Genomic DNA, 15,094 nt, shown 5'->3' with positions numbered 1-15,094 from the left:
TTTATTTATTATTTGATCCATGCAGCTCATTTAATTTACAACCTGGGTTTGGTACATCAAATGTATTATAAATATTTTCCCATGTCATTAAATATTCTTCTGTAACAATATTTATGTGACTGGCTATTAAAATGTATTGATACATCTTAATTTACTTAACAATCAATTATCAAAAGCTAGGCTGTTTTTAATTTTTCAATGTTATGCAGAGGTTTAATAAGCACATAAAAATTGATTTTGCCTAAATAGATTTACAAGTTTGATGTGATTCAATTCACACAATAAATAACAATATAATTGTTTAAACCTTGACCAAAAATCTTAAAGTTAATCTAAAAGAAAACAATAAGAACAGTTTAAGAAATAAATAAATGATGATGAAAAATAACAGGAGGGATTTACATTAGCTGATAATAAAATATTTTCTATAACTTGAACAATACAGGTACATAGAAAGAAGTCTTAAAGGATATCACAGACCAAAAGTTGACAGTGCTGGAAAAAGTGATGAATTATAGGGCTCATTTATTTATATGAGAAACTTCAAATAAGTCAACTGATTCAGGCTTCCCTGGTGACTCAGTGGTAAAGAATCCACCTGCCAAGGGACTCAAATTCGATCCCTAGGTCAGGAAGATCCCCTAGAGAAGGAAATGGCAAACCGCTCCAGAATTCTTGCCTGGGAAAATCCCATGGTCAGAAGAGCCTGGAGGGCTATAGACCATGGGGTCGCAAAGAGTCAGACATGACTTATCAACTAAACAACAACATAACTGATTCCTTTTGCTATACACCTGAAACTAACTCAACACTGTAAACTAGCTGTACTCCAATAAAAACAAAAATAAAAAGAAAGAAAAGCAGAGACTCAGCACCCAAGCATCTCTTGCTGAGATGTTTCTTAAATTGAGAGGACAATCAGGAGAAAACTCCTTGGGGGGACCAGCGGGGTAGAAACAATCCTCGGTGATTTTTAAAATCTGCTCATCACACTTTTCCCTTCTGCGTAGTTGGCAAAGTGGGAACTTCTGTGTGCAGACACCTACCCCTTCTGGCCGATCTGGGTGACCCGGAGGTCCTCACCATACTTGTTCTTGATCCATTTGATGCCTTGTAGCTGAGGGTCCACCATGAGCGGCCAGCGCTCGCAGCTGAGGAGGATGGCGGCATTCTCCGTGGACATGCGGTCTGCAGGGAGGCCCTCATTCTGCCATGTGGCCACGTCGGCATCATCCATCAGCATCTGCAGGGGGTCCAGGCTGGGGGTCACCAGGATTGGAACCTGGTGGGAAAGAAAGGGCACAGGCGCTCAGAACAGAAGCAGGGGGTGGAGCCAAAGCTCACCCAAAAGACAGAACTCCTCTAAAAAGCAAGACCAAAATCCCCCTGAGGAGAGTTTTCCTGGCTGTGTGATTGTGGAGCATGTTTTCTCAGCGTCCTGATAGTCTTTTCTCTTGAGGAATGAACAGCAGCAGAAATTCCACCCTTGTCATCCTTGGTTCTTCGGTATATTCTCTAAGTCAAATGACTACCATAGATCAATCAGATCAAATCCAGGTGTGTTTGCTCAGTCGCGTCTGACTCTTTGCAATCCTTTGGGCTAGCCCACCAGGTTTCTTTGTCCAAGGGATTTTTCAGGCAAGAATACTGGAGTGAGTTGCCATTTCCTCCTCCAGGGGATCTTCCCAACCCAGGGATCCTTGTCTCCTGCATTGCAGGTGGATTCGGTTCAGTGGTATAGAACCTGCCTGCCAGTGCAGGAGCCACAGGAGATGCAAGTTAGATCCCTGGGGCAGAAAGATTCCCCTGGAGGAGGAAATGGCAACCCACTCCAGTGTTCTTACCAGGATAATCTCATGGACAGGGGAGCCTGGCAGGCTGTAGTCCACGGGGCTGCAAAGAGTCAGACACGACTGAGAAACAAGTGTCATTTGCATGTTAATCAGCAGTCTCCATCCTCCCCCCACGTTAGCAGAGTCATCTCCTGTCGCGTTTCTGTGCTTCACGGCCCAGGCTTCACACCAGCGATCACCCTCTCCTCTCACTGGCATCACCACTTGCTGCCAATGCCCAGCTTCCAAAGGACTGCAGACCCTCTCCTTTCTCCTGCTGCAGACCACCCCCCTCAACACAAGGCTGCTTGCAGGAGCTCGTCCCACAAACCTGTCCACTGTCCCTGTTGGGAACCCTACCTTTTCTTCTGTTTACCTCTTTCAGCTCATTTAATTCTTCTCAGAATAATCATTTTTATTAGAAACTTTTTCTTTTAATTGGGGTAAAATTCACATTCCTTAGCCATTTCAGAGTGCACAAATCAACAGCATTTAGTCATTCACAATGCTGTGCAACCGTCAGCTCTGTCTCTTTCTGAAACATTTTCACCCGGAAAGGAAACCGCATGTCTACGAGCAGTCACTCCCCATTCCTGGCTACCCCCAGGTCTTAGCAGCCTCTAATCTGCTCTCTGTCTGTGTGGATTTGCCTATTCTGGATGTTTCACATAAATGGAATCATGCGATACGTGTGACCTTTTGTGTCGGCTGCAGAACGCTCTTGAGGTTCACACATGTGCACTGTTATTAATATTAACCACTCCATCCTTCTCTTCTCTGCAGTTTGTCCTCCCAGTTATCTCAGGAAAGCCTCTCCAGACCATCTCCTTTCCCTTTAATTATATCTGCTAAGAGTACGAATGGCCAATTCTATACCTTCGAGCAGATCTCAAAGGGAAAACCAGACACTGGAGGTTCTTATCCTGAAATCAGAAATGTATTTCAATAGAATCGTTTTCCTTTGTAATCGTATTCATTCCATTTTACATGCTACAAAACATTACTGTGAGAAGGAATGCATCGGTTTTATCAGACTGCCAAAAGGGTCCATGGCACAAAAATACTTGAGTCCCCCAAGCAAAGCTAGAAAACGCCTCATTAACCTGCTATTGCGCTCCTTGCCTTCATTTGTTCAGCCAACGATTGTCCTTTCAACAATTTCCTTTCCACAAGTGTTCAAAGTGAATAAATAACAGCTTAATTTTTTATTTATTTCCCAGTACTGTAACTGTTTTTTAATTTTTAAAAAAATTAAAAAAAAATTTTGGCTGTGCCATGTGGCATGTGGGATTTTAGTTCCCCAACAAGGGATCAAACCTGTGCCCCCTGCCTTGGAAACGCAGTCTTAACTACTGGACCACCAAGGAAATGCACTGTAACAGTTTTTAAACTACTGTTCAGCAAATTATCAGGTGGGTGGGATTTTATGAGCTGATCTGAGAAGCCAGCCATCACTAGATGGTCCGGGCTTTGTGTTCCAAGGAGACACCTATAAACGCATTCTGGAACACAACCGTAACTGCATGTGGTGATCCTTCCGTGCTAACTCTCAGGCAGCCGCTTCTTATGACTCTCGTCTTGTCTGCTGGACTAAGACTGTCCCGCCGACACCCTGGTACAGACTGTCTTCTGTGCCTCCTGCCAGTGGCATGTAGGACAGGCTGAAGACTCGGCAAGTATTTGTGGGTTGAGGACCATGAGTGATGTGGGAGTGCCGAGGGGCAACATACCCTGAGTCCTCTTCAGCTGGAAACTGGCATTTCCCCAGCAGGTCATGTCAGCGTGGAGGGAGAAGCTGGGAGTAACAGCCACCTACTCACACTGAGAGCTGAGGACGTTTGACCAAAGCCAATGAACTGCCTTCATAGGGGTATCTGTGGGTCACAGACACAGACGGTGGACTTTGGGGCGCAGTAACCAGGGGGCAGTGCAGCATTTCCATGGGGAAAGAGGCTTGCCCTCCACTGCTGCTATTAAGTTTGGCACAAGAGCAGGAAGGTTGGAAGGAAATACAGGATGTGTTTGGTGCCTCCTGGGTTTAACAGTTTTGAGAACTGTCAGGAGACAGCATGGAGGGGGTGGACCAGAGTTCCCACACAGACCCCAGAAGGAGGACAGGCGCTGTCCCCAGGCGACCTGGAGGGCAGTGCATGGCGGTACATAGAAGTGCGGAAGGACATGGGTGCCCAGGTCTCCCTCCTGGATCCCGGAGGTCACTAGGGGACGCTCTGGAGGTGATGGGAGGAAGAACACAGGGACTAGAAGATTTGGATTGTTACTGTCACGTGAGCTCATGAGTGACGCGGGCCAGACACACCTGCAGCTGGCTCAGGTAGGGCCTCCACGCCGTGTCCAGGAGGCTCTGGCGGTATCGCTTTGTAAAGAAGCCCAGGTATGAGATGGAAGCTGCAGTGAGTAAAATGTCTCCACATAATTTCCTTTCTTGTTGCTTGAAGTTCTGCACAGCTTCTGCCCACCTCACATTTTCAGAGGCCAGGCCTCCCACCTGCCATTTCAAAGAGCAGAGAGGGGGAGAAGGCACGTCACACCATGGGCCGCAGAGCCACAATTCAGCCGCAGAGACTGCGCAGCACACGTTTCCCAGCAGGGGACATCATCTTTGTGGCCCTTGTGACCAACGCAGGTTTGCACCGGCCGCAGCAAACACTGCAGCGAATGAGCCCCTGTTCCCTGCCCTGAACCCGATGGGCCGTGGAGAGACAGGGTCTGAATGCAGGCTTCAGGGCTCTGCCCTCGACAGGCATAGAGATGAGCACGCCTGGCTCGAAGGGCCATGAAGAGGATTTAGTGTGACTGCGTGTGATCATCACTTGGGCTCATGTCTGGTACTCAAAACATAGCAGATAATCAAGCACCTCTCCCTTCTCTTCAAATACTGAAGATATGAAAATTAAAGAAAATCAACTGCATTATACATCACTCACAGCAGGCAAGATGGGCATGGTCATTAAGCCACGGATGCACAGAAACAAAGTCCCGCGACTGCAGAGCAGGGCCTGACTCTGGCGGCCCACATCAGAGGCACCCTCTCTGGAGGAGAGACAGTCTCCCTATGGGAGGGCTGTGAGGCGGGCTGTTCGGTGAAGCTTGGTTTCTGTGCTACGCACATGCATGCATGTTCAGTCGCGTCCGACTCTCTGCAACCCCATGGACTGCAGCCCACCAGGCTCCTCTGTCCATGGGATTCTCCAGCAAGAATACCAGAGTGGGTTGCCATTTCCTTCTCCAGGGGATCTTCCTGACCCAGGGATCGAATCCAGGTCTCCTGCAGTGCAGGCAGATTCCTTACTGCTTGAGTCACTTGGGAAGCCCACTGTGCTATGGTGTGATGACCGGTCGCTTTTTCTTCCTTGAAAGATGACATCCAAGGATGTCAGAGCTGACAGACTTGAGGGGCTTACCCCACCTGACCATCCTCACCCAGTCTTAGATCACACAGATAAAGATCAGAAAGTCCCAGCATCTTGTCAGAACCCCCAGGTCAGTGGAAGTGGGGGGAGCTTCAGAGACCATCTGTCCTGAGTCCTAGAGCAGAGCTCCACCTCGCCTCCTATGAGGACCAATGCAGAAAAGTCTCCAACCGGGCAGACAGAGGCCAAGGGAAATTCTGGGGACCAGGCAGGGGAGTGAATGGACGACAGGCTGGCAGAGCGGTCCTGACTGCCTCCAGCTCGTCTGTGGAGAAGCTGCGTCTACACCCCACCATTCAGTGAGGTTGGGGGTCTCAGAGCTGTGCAGCGGCAGGTTCAACACACAAGGCTCAGACACACCTGAGGCTTCACCTCCCATCACTGGAGTGCAGCTGGTTCAGTGACAGTTATGACTCACCTGTCCCTGATCTGGGAAACCTGGCTTTGTTATACACATAAATGGTGGCTGGAATGAATGTGTATGAAAAGGGATTGATTCCACTTCCTTTCACTGGTGAGGGAGGTGCTGTAAGGGCCCTCCGTAAAGAGACATCACGTCTAGTGGGCGCTGCTTTGCAGGCTCTGAGCTGATGATTCACGATGAGAAATGTAAGCCACAGGGGATGAAAATGGCTACAAATCCTGAGATTCTCTTCTTGTCAGGGGCTGGGGCCTGTGGTCCCTCTCCCCGGATCTGACACTGCTTTGACTAGTAGAACGCGAGGAAGGATGCTGTGCCGGCTTTTGGTCCCAGGCTTTAAGAGAATGGGACCTTCTACTTTCTGTCCTTGGGACACTGGCTCTTGGAGCCCTGAGTGGCCGTGTAAGTGACTATCCTGCTGGAGAGACCAAGGTCATGGGTGGCCATGCTCCGAGTCAGCTGTCTGTCTGGCTCCTTTCTGCTTTCGTCTCAGCGCCTCATCCTGTCCACACCCTGGTTATCAAACGCCACACAGGGAAGAATGCCTGGGTTTGCCTATCAAAGGCTAGTTTTGTCTCCAACAATTCCCATGGCCGTTGCAGGTACAGGTAAGCATGTCATGCCTCTTGAAAGCTGCCTGAAGGATCCCACACCCTTTCCTCCCAACCATCCCTATAGGAAATCTTTGACCAGATCAGGGTGTACATTCATACTTTCCCCAGGAGTCCGCCTCTGCAGCCCGGAGCATTTTAATATTTCTTGCCACTCTTGTCAAAGTGGGGCTCAGCTGTGTTCATCTACTATGTACCTCTGAGGCACCCAACAAGCTCAGCTTGTGTAATTAAATCCCCCCTCTTCCTCCACCCCGTCCCTGGAGGCTCACACTTACCAGGCGGTTTGCAAGGGAGATGGTGCCTGAAGTCGCTTCAGCTTCTTGCTGACATTTGAGTTTGTCGGCTGTTGCTTTTTCAAACTTGGCCGTGAGTTTGGCCAGGTTCTCATTAAGGTGCTGTTGAGGAAGGAACGCAAGGTCTGTCAGCAATTCCAGTGCTTCAGAGATAAAGGGTCCATGTGCAGGGCGTTTTTAAAGAAGCCCCATGCTCCCCGGAAGAAGCTGTGAGGGACTGGGGAAATGGGCAAGGAAGGGAAGGAAGGCAAGTTGGGGGGCTCTCAGGCAGATCCCCGTGGGAGTCCAAAGGGTCCTGATCCAAGAGAGAGAACCCAGCTTTCATGTCCCTCACACAGTCAATGGTCCAGGAGCAGGAGGGGGTGATGGACCAGGAGAAATGAAATGAAATGTTAGTTACTCAGTTGTGTCTGACTCTTTGTGACCCCAGGGACTGTAGCCCGCCAGACTCCTCTGTCTATGGACTTCCCCAGGCAAGAATACTGGAGTGGGCTCTCCAAGGGATCTTCTTGACCCAGGGAATGGACCAGGAGAGAGAGACTTAAATTCTGTCTCTCTCTGTACTGGGGAAAATGGGTTCCAGTACTCTGAGAAAAAAGTGAAAGCGCTGCTTTGCTTTTAAAAGCAAAAGCTCACTGGAGCCTGGGGAGGCCTGGAAATGGACAGAAGGATCCCAGGATATGGGGTGGGGGTGCAGGGAGGAGCCAGACTGTCTGCTGCAGTTGGTTTGCAGGTTGGAGTTGGTCTGCAACCTGGGTTCTCCCCTTGCTTCAAGGTCTCAGGAGTATAAGACAACTTCACCTAACCTCCTCCATTCTCTCCAATTATCCCAAAGTAGAGGAACATTTTTTTAAAAGACTTGGTTCTAGGTTTTTCTAAATGTATTAAGAATTTAGAATGTTAGCGCACAGTCTTTGCTGCCCCTGCCACGCCTGTTTGCATCCACAAAGCCACCGAGTGGCACAGAAGACACCTCCAGATAGGTCTCACATCTGTGCCACAGTAGGGCTTCAGGCTGCTCTGTCCATCATCGCCAAGTCACAGGAGGAAGAAATGAAGAGCCAGGCTTATACAGCCAAGCAGCTTAACTGGGAGGTGAGGCATCTAGTTAATGGTGGGGCTGGCCACTTTCTTCTACCTCCTCTTCTTCCCAAGACTTCTCTAACATGATCATGAGTGAAAGTCGTTCAGTCGTGTCTGACTCTTTGTGACCCCATGAACTGTAGCCTGCCAGGCTCCTCAGTCCAAGGAATTCTCCAGGCAGGAATACTGGAGTGGGTTGCCATTTCCTTCTCCAGGGGATCTTCCTAACCCAGGGAATGAACTCGGGTCTCCCACATTGCAGCCAGACTCTTTACCAATTGAGCCACCAGGGGATAAATTCAAGGGAATGATTAAAACCCAAACTGGAGGGAAATCCAGACAGTGTAAGAAAATATAAAGTGAGAAAAAAATGAGAGAAAGTAGAGGACCCGTCAGAAGTTTCTATGGGCTTCCCTGGTGGCTCAGAAGGTTAAGAATCTGCCTGTAATGCAGATTTGATCTGAGTTTTATCCTTGCGTTGGGAAGATTTCCTGGAGAAGGGAATGGCTACCCATTCCAGTATTCTTGCCTGGAGAATCCATGGACAGAGGAGTCTGGTGGGCTATAGTCCATGGGGTCACAGCATTGGACACAACTGAAGTGACTTTCACTTTCTTTACTTTGAGAAGTTCCGATATCTAATCAACATGCATTCCAGAAAATAAGGTTAAAAAAGAAACAGAAGAAAGACTATAAAGCACCTTGTGGAACTGAAGAAAATGAGTCTCTACAGGCCAAGCACAGAGAATAAAAAAAGAATGACAGCTAAGTACATCAGTGCAACATTTCAGATGCCAAGAATAAAGAAAAAAAAAATCGAAGGACTTCCAGAAAGGCAGAAACACAGTGCACCCACAAAGGAATGGGACCCTGACTGTTCATCAGACTTCTCACCAGACCAAAAGATACAGCACTCTGTTCTAAGAGGAAAATATTAGCATCAGAATTTAATACTCAGTGAAACTGTCAATTCAATTTAGAAACAAACAGATATGTCCAGACCAGAATATTAGATAATTTACCTCTCATGTAACATTTCTGAAAAAGTTATTTAAGAGTGAGCCAAAGCAAAACAAGAGAAGAAATCAAGAAAGAAGCCATGGGGTCCAGAAGTCTTTGGAATGAACCCAAGAGAGCAGTGAATGTGATTACTCTCCATTACTGGAGCTTTGAGTTGGAAACAAGCAAGAAAGGTCTTGGGAACAAAGGTAGGCTTCAGTAGAACACTGGATTGGATGGAGATTTAATTTTTATTTTAAGATTTTTTTTTAATGTGAACAATTTTTTAAAAGTCTTTATTCAATTTGTTACCATATTTCTTAAAAAAAAAAAAGTTTTGTTTTTTTGGCCACAAGGCATGTGGGATCTTAGCTCTCTGACCAGGAATTGAACCTGTACACTCTGAGTTGGAAAGTGAAGTCTTAACCACTGACCACCAGGGAAGTCCCTAGAGAGCTTTTCCCTCCCCCCCCCCCCCAAAGGAACTAATTGAAAGAGAGAGAGAGAAAGAGAAAGTAGAAATCCCAAGGGGAAAGGTATTTTAAAAAAGAAATGTAATTGTACTTTGATCTGTTATGAACAATATAGACAGATCCATAGAATATAAATATAATTTACTGTTCTTTCAGTTTTTTGAATCAGTCAATGGGGAGCATCTGGGACAACTGATTTCCGTTACATTGTAGGGATTTTCAGTGTTGGTGATTCAAAAACCAAATAACGATAAGTAATGATAAGGGAAGTGGGAGGTAAGGGCTGGGGAGATGAGCTAAAGGCGAGGGCACTAACTCCATCTTGAACACGAGGGCTCCAAGGAAGAGGCCTCTGTGTGATTGAACAAGGAATGGAGGTCACGTCGGCGAAACAGAGTCACTGTAATGAGATAGGAGATGATCGTCGTCCAGCCTCCTGGAGCAGAAAGTCAACTGTCTAAAGAAGAACAATGGCAAATGGATGCACCACAGCATGTAGACAGGGCTCAGAAATTCCGATGCACAGAACAGGAAGATGATGTAAACTAGCCAGATGAGTCTAACGATAAAAAAAAAGCGGGGGGTGGTGGGGGCTGTGACAAAATGCAGCCAAACCGCCTGCTCGAGTGGGAAGCCACTGCTTAAGGCCAGAGTCAGTCAGTGATATTCAGGAATCTTGTGATTGTTGTAAGACTGGCCAGAAATCAGATATCTTGTTTTAAATACTGGCCACCAGTTAAATCATTTCCAAGCAGTGTGTGCAGGACAGATAAAACACATTTAAGCCATTGGGTTGCAAGCTCTGAGTGGTGTCAACAATCAGTTCAGCTCAGCTCAGTTCAGTTCAGTTCAGTTGCTCAGTCATGCCCAACTCTTTGTAACCCCATGGACTGCAGCAACTCCAGGCTTCCCTGTCCTCCACTATCTCCTGAAGCTTACTCAAACTCATGTCCCTTGAGGCGGTGATGCCATCCAACCATCTCATCCTCTGCCATCCCCTTCTCCTCCTGCCTTCAATCTTTCCCAGCATCAGGTCTTTCCCAATGAGTCAGTTCTTCCAATGAGCATCAGGTGGCCAAAATATTGGAGCTTCAGCTTCAGCATCAGTCCTTCCAGTGAATATTTAGAATTGATTTACTTTAGGATGGACTGGTCTGATCTCCTTGCAGTCCAAGGAACTCTCGAGAGTCTTCTCCAACACCACAGTTCAAAAGCATCAATTCTTTGGCACTCAGCTTTCTTTCAGTTCAGTCAGTTCATTTGCTCAGTCATGTCTGACTCTTTGCGACCCCATGAATCGCAGCACGCCAGGCCTCCCTGTCCATCACCATCTCCCGGAGTTCACCAGACTCGTGTTCATCGAGTCAGTGATGCCGTCCAGCCATCTCATCCTCTGTCGTCCCCTTCTCCTCCTGCCCCTGATCCCTCCCAGCATCAAAATCTTTTCCAATGAGTCAACTCTTCACATGAGGTGGCCAAAGTACTGGAGTTTCAGCTTTAGCATCATTCCTTCCAAAGAAATCCCAGGACTGATTTCCTTTAGAATGGACTGGTTGGATCTCCTTGCAGTCCAAGGGACTCTCAAGAGTCTTCTCCAACACCACAGTTCAAAAGCATCAATTCTTCGGTGCTCAGCCTTCTTCACAGTCCAACTCTCACATCCATACATGACTATTGGAAAAACCATAGCCTTGACTAGACGGACCTTAGTCGGCAAAGTAACGTCTCTGCTTTTGAATATGCTGTCTAGGTTGGTCATAACTTTTCTTCCAAGGAGTAAGCGTCAGCTTTCTTTATGGCTCAACAATCAGTAGAAACAGACAAAAGAATGAAAAGGTCAGGAGACTTTCATTACTCACTTGAAGCTCTTCTCTGCTCTGTTATTTTACTTAATGAGTGAGTAAATGCCTGGTGAAGATGACTTCCTTGTTTTTACTGCTATTATATTTTTAAGCTGTCAAGTTCATATGTGTTTGTGACAGAAGAAAAGAAAATACAGATAAACAAAAAACATCCAAAATCTACTACTTGGAGATAACCACCACTATTCATATTGGTGTGTATTTTAATTATCTGTGTAGTTGCTAATTTGTGTCTGACTCTTCGCAACCGCATGGACTATAGCCTGCCAGGCTCCTCTGTCCATGGGATTCTCCAGGCAAGAATACTGGAGTGGGTTGCAATTTCCTCCTCCAGGGATTTTAATTATATATATAATCAAATTGAAATTACCTTGTAGAATGTGTTCTGAAAGATGCCTTTTTTTTTTTTTTTGCTTTATGCACCATGAATATAAAATTTTTGGTACAGCAGAAACGAATACAACATTATAAAGAAAGCATACTCTGATAAAAAAAATTCTTTACTTGGAATTATGCTAAAATCCTAAAAACAGGCTTCCTCTTCTTGGAGGGGATGAAGGGGGGATGCAACTCGAGAGGGCTGGCTGTGGCCTCAGTGACACAGAGGGAGGCACTTTCCTGCCTAGGTGGGCGTCCATATGCGCAATGGGTATCAGTCCACCCTCCTGTTATTAGTAGGTGAGTGTCATGCCTATGTTGATAGGCATGTGGATGAGCAAAGGATGGAGAGGAGGTTGTTCAAAGCGAGAAGGCATCTTTTTATTTTTAATTTCAAAAAATATTTTGGCAGAAGAGAAGTGCCTTCCTAAGGTAGCCAAGTATTTTAAAAATATTCTGATTGCTTTCACAGGTTGAATGAGCCCATCATGTGCATGTTGGCTAACTGAAAAGGTATAAACATTTTGAAAACATTCCCTTCGCACCAAATGTTCCTTTCGTTAAAATAACTTGAGTAAGAGAGAGAGAGCTTTGAAAATGTAGTTCCTGTAACACTTTTCTGAGAGAGACTGAAGAATATGAAAATGATCAGAAGGTCTTTTTCCCCCCAGAAGCAGTCAACAGGGTGGTAGAGTGTTTTGCTCCTGGTGTTCTTTCAAGAGGGTTGTTGTGAGGTTGATTATCAGTAATCTGGCCCGTGAATATCCAGGTTTTATAAAGCAAATATACTGGGAGATTCTTTGCTTTGCCAAAGCATCTCTTTTTTATAGAGAGTCTGATTGCAAGGATCTTTGAACTGAGGCCTGTAGCTGAGGAATTTAATCTATGGATCAATAAACCTGTGAAACTTGAAGCATGAAGCAGGTCTGCCATCTTGCTTTTCATAATTTGTAAAGCCCTTTTTATCATCACGAGAAATGTGCAGTAAGATCTTATCTACCTAGAACGCACATGTAGAAACGAAAGATCCAGGGAAAGTTTCGGCTTGAGCTTGACCATGGTGGTGACCAGGGCTTGGACACAGACATGATGACACCTGCAGCCAGTGGAGAAGCAGGTGGAGGCAATGCAGGGGTCAGGGGTCACAGGAACCCCGGTGGTGGCGGCAGCTCCCTGTGTTCCTGTGGGCTGGGCTCTGGGCCTCTGTTCTACCTGCTTCTCTCCTTTGATCCTCATGGCAAACTCACAAAGTGGGGGCTATTACTGTGTCCATTTTATGTCAGGAAGCTGAAGTTTGGGCACTTGAAAGCCCTTTCTATATGTCACCCACTGGTGAACAGCACAGCGTGGATTAGAAGGTCTGCCAATGGGGTTTTAGCTGCCGTGACAGTCTGCAGGATTCTGATTTCCACCTCTCACGCTGGCGATACCCATTGTAACGGCTTCCCAGGTGGCGCAGTGTTAAAGAATCTGCCTGCCAATGCAGGAGATGTAGGTTCAATTCCTAGCTCGGGAAGATCCCCTGGAGGAGGAAATGGCAACCTACTCCAGTATTCTTGCCTGGAGCATCCCATGGACAGAGGAGCCTAGCGGGCTACAGTCCATGGGGTCGTAAAGAGTCAGACATGACTGAACGTGAACACATGTCATTTTAATGGCAAAGTGAAGTTCAAGGGGAATCTCTCTTAAATAGGGGTGAATCCTGGGTGAGGGACATACAACAAAAATATCAATAAGAAGCTAATAATTATATATTTATGGCCAAGGAACCACCCCCAACCCCAAACCACATCGCGCTAGGTGTTCTTACAGACTTCTATAAGGCAGTGCAGGTGGCTTAACACATCCCACAGACCCACATGTCCATAGCAATGAGAGTGAGGGGGCGGACAGTGGCCAGAATGGAAGATCCTGATGCACAAGGTGGGGAAAGGTGGTGAAAAACTGTCTCAAAGAGGAAAAAGGAGTTCCCATTTTTGAACTTATCTACAGAACAGACTCACAAACAAGAGAACAGACTTGTGGTTGCCAAGGGGGATGAGGTGGGGGGAGGGATGGATTGGGAGTTTTGGGATTAGCAGATGCAAACTATTATCTATAGGATGGATAAATAATAAGGTCCTACTGTACAGCACAGGGAACTATAGTCAATATCCTGTGACAAACCATAATGAAAAGAATATATGTGTGTGTGTGTGTGTAATTGAATCTCTTTGCTATACAGCAGAAAATAACACAACATTGTAAATCAACTATACTTCAATAAAATAAGTTAAAGAATCTCCCTTTTTTGACCTTTTGTTCTTAACTATCAGATGTGCAAAAATATTAGATTCACTATGGCTAATAAGATAGCAGCTGGTTCCATGGATAATACCGTTCATTTATTATATGTATCCGTCTGTCATCTTTTCTTTCCTTGGAGGAAATGGAAAAAACCTTTCAGGACCAAAGCTTAAACCCATGGCCTGGTGGATCTATCTTGTTTGCACTACACGGTATTTGAGAAAGAAAATTTAAAAGTTTCATCTATTGAAAAATTAGATTTTACATAACAATTTGGTTTTCTTTAAAAGTCAGGTCTGAGGCGCTGGGGCCTGGGGGAGAGGGCTGTTTGCCTCAGGTGGGGGTCACTTACAGCGATCTTGGCTTTAACGGCCGCCAGCTTCTCCTGGGCAGCAGCGAGGTCCGAAGTGGCCTTGCTCAGTGCTTGGCGCTTGGGTTCCACGTCACAGAACACCTCGTGAAACTTCACGATGTTTATGACCCAAGAGCAGAGGCCTGCGGCCGCATAGGACTTGGTGGCCACGAACTCCGGATTGAACTCAGGGTCCTGCAGATATGGCCTGATGGCCTTGAGGCAGTTCTCGTGAATGTTCTCCTTGTCAAAGTGGATGAGGGAGTCCAGGAAACCATCCACCTTGGCCATGGTGACCTTGGCGGCCTTCCAGCTGCGGTCCTTGGGCACCTTGCCCCTGGGGGCTATGAGTACCATCACCGCTGCGCTGACATTGCTCACTGCCGGCGGCGGGGAACCGAAGGACTTCAGCTCGGTCAGATTGGTCTGCAAGAGAGACGCACATTGTTAGAGGAAAACGCGTGGGCTCTTTGTTGTCGACCCCTCATGGAGGCTGGCTCGGAGCGATCTGAGAGGGCCATTTCGAAGCCTTTAGGTGTCCTCGAAATTTTAAATATCGATTCATCAGCAGGGAACCGAGAATTCCCCAGTAGTTCCAGACTGCTCCGAATGGCTAGTCGAGACTCAGCGAGGTTCTCTCAGCACTTTGACCTGCAGCCCATCAGAAACACACAATTATTTCACATTTAACTGAAATGTATAAGGATGTCAACATGCTCTGAAACAGGCAGCATGCCATGAATAAAAGATAAGGTTATTATAAATTAATTTCCATCTTGGATTGAAGAGAATGGCAGTGTAACCCAACTATATATATTTTTCCTTTAATTAAACTGCTTTGTTCCATGAGCTTGTTCTGACTACAGCTGACCATCCTGATAGCAAAGTGGTTGTTTCTGCCAAGAAATAGCACAGACAAAGCCAGGTACAGCGTGTGCTGTTACTGCCTCTGCCTAGACAGGGGTTGGAGCTTCGCTACAAGTTTCACTTGCCCTAGAAAGACATGGCTGAAAGGCTTGACCTTGAAAAGCCGCTCGAACTTCTCAGGCCTTAGTGTTTTCATCTGTAGG

The 15,094-nt window shown here is 46.5% G+C and overlaps 1 protein-coding gene across 1 annotated transcript in view; it reads right to left on the bottom strand.

Annotated features, from left to right (window-relative positions):
* The window catches only part of DNAH9 (dynein axonemal heavy chain 9), a 286,432-nt gene that overhangs the window by 58,916 nt on the left and 212,422 nt on the right, over positions 1-15,094 (bottom strand). The window contains exons 50-53 of the mRNA XM_018064667.1: positions 14,025-14,450; positions 6,574-6,693; positions 4,150-4,338; positions 1,047-1,282 (exon numbers count right to left, since the gene is read on the bottom strand). Coding sequence (XP_017920156.1) covers positions 1,047-1,282; positions 4,150-4,338; positions 6,574-6,693; positions 14,025-14,450 — 971 coding nt within the window. The remainder of the gene's footprint in view (positions 1-1,046; positions 1,283-4,149; positions 4,339-6,573; positions 6,694-14,024; positions 14,451-15,094) is intronic.

The sequence above is a fragment of the Capra hircus genome, chromosome 19, assembly GCF_001704415.2.
Source record: "Capra hircus breed San Clemente chromosome 19, ASM170441v1, whole genome shotgun sequence".
NCBI lineage: Eukaryota > Metazoa > Chordata > Mammalia > Artiodactyla > Bovidae > Capra > Capra hircus.
The sequence above is the reverse complement of the archived record's forward strand: the minus strand, read 5'-3'. Positions and strand labels throughout refer to the sequence as shown.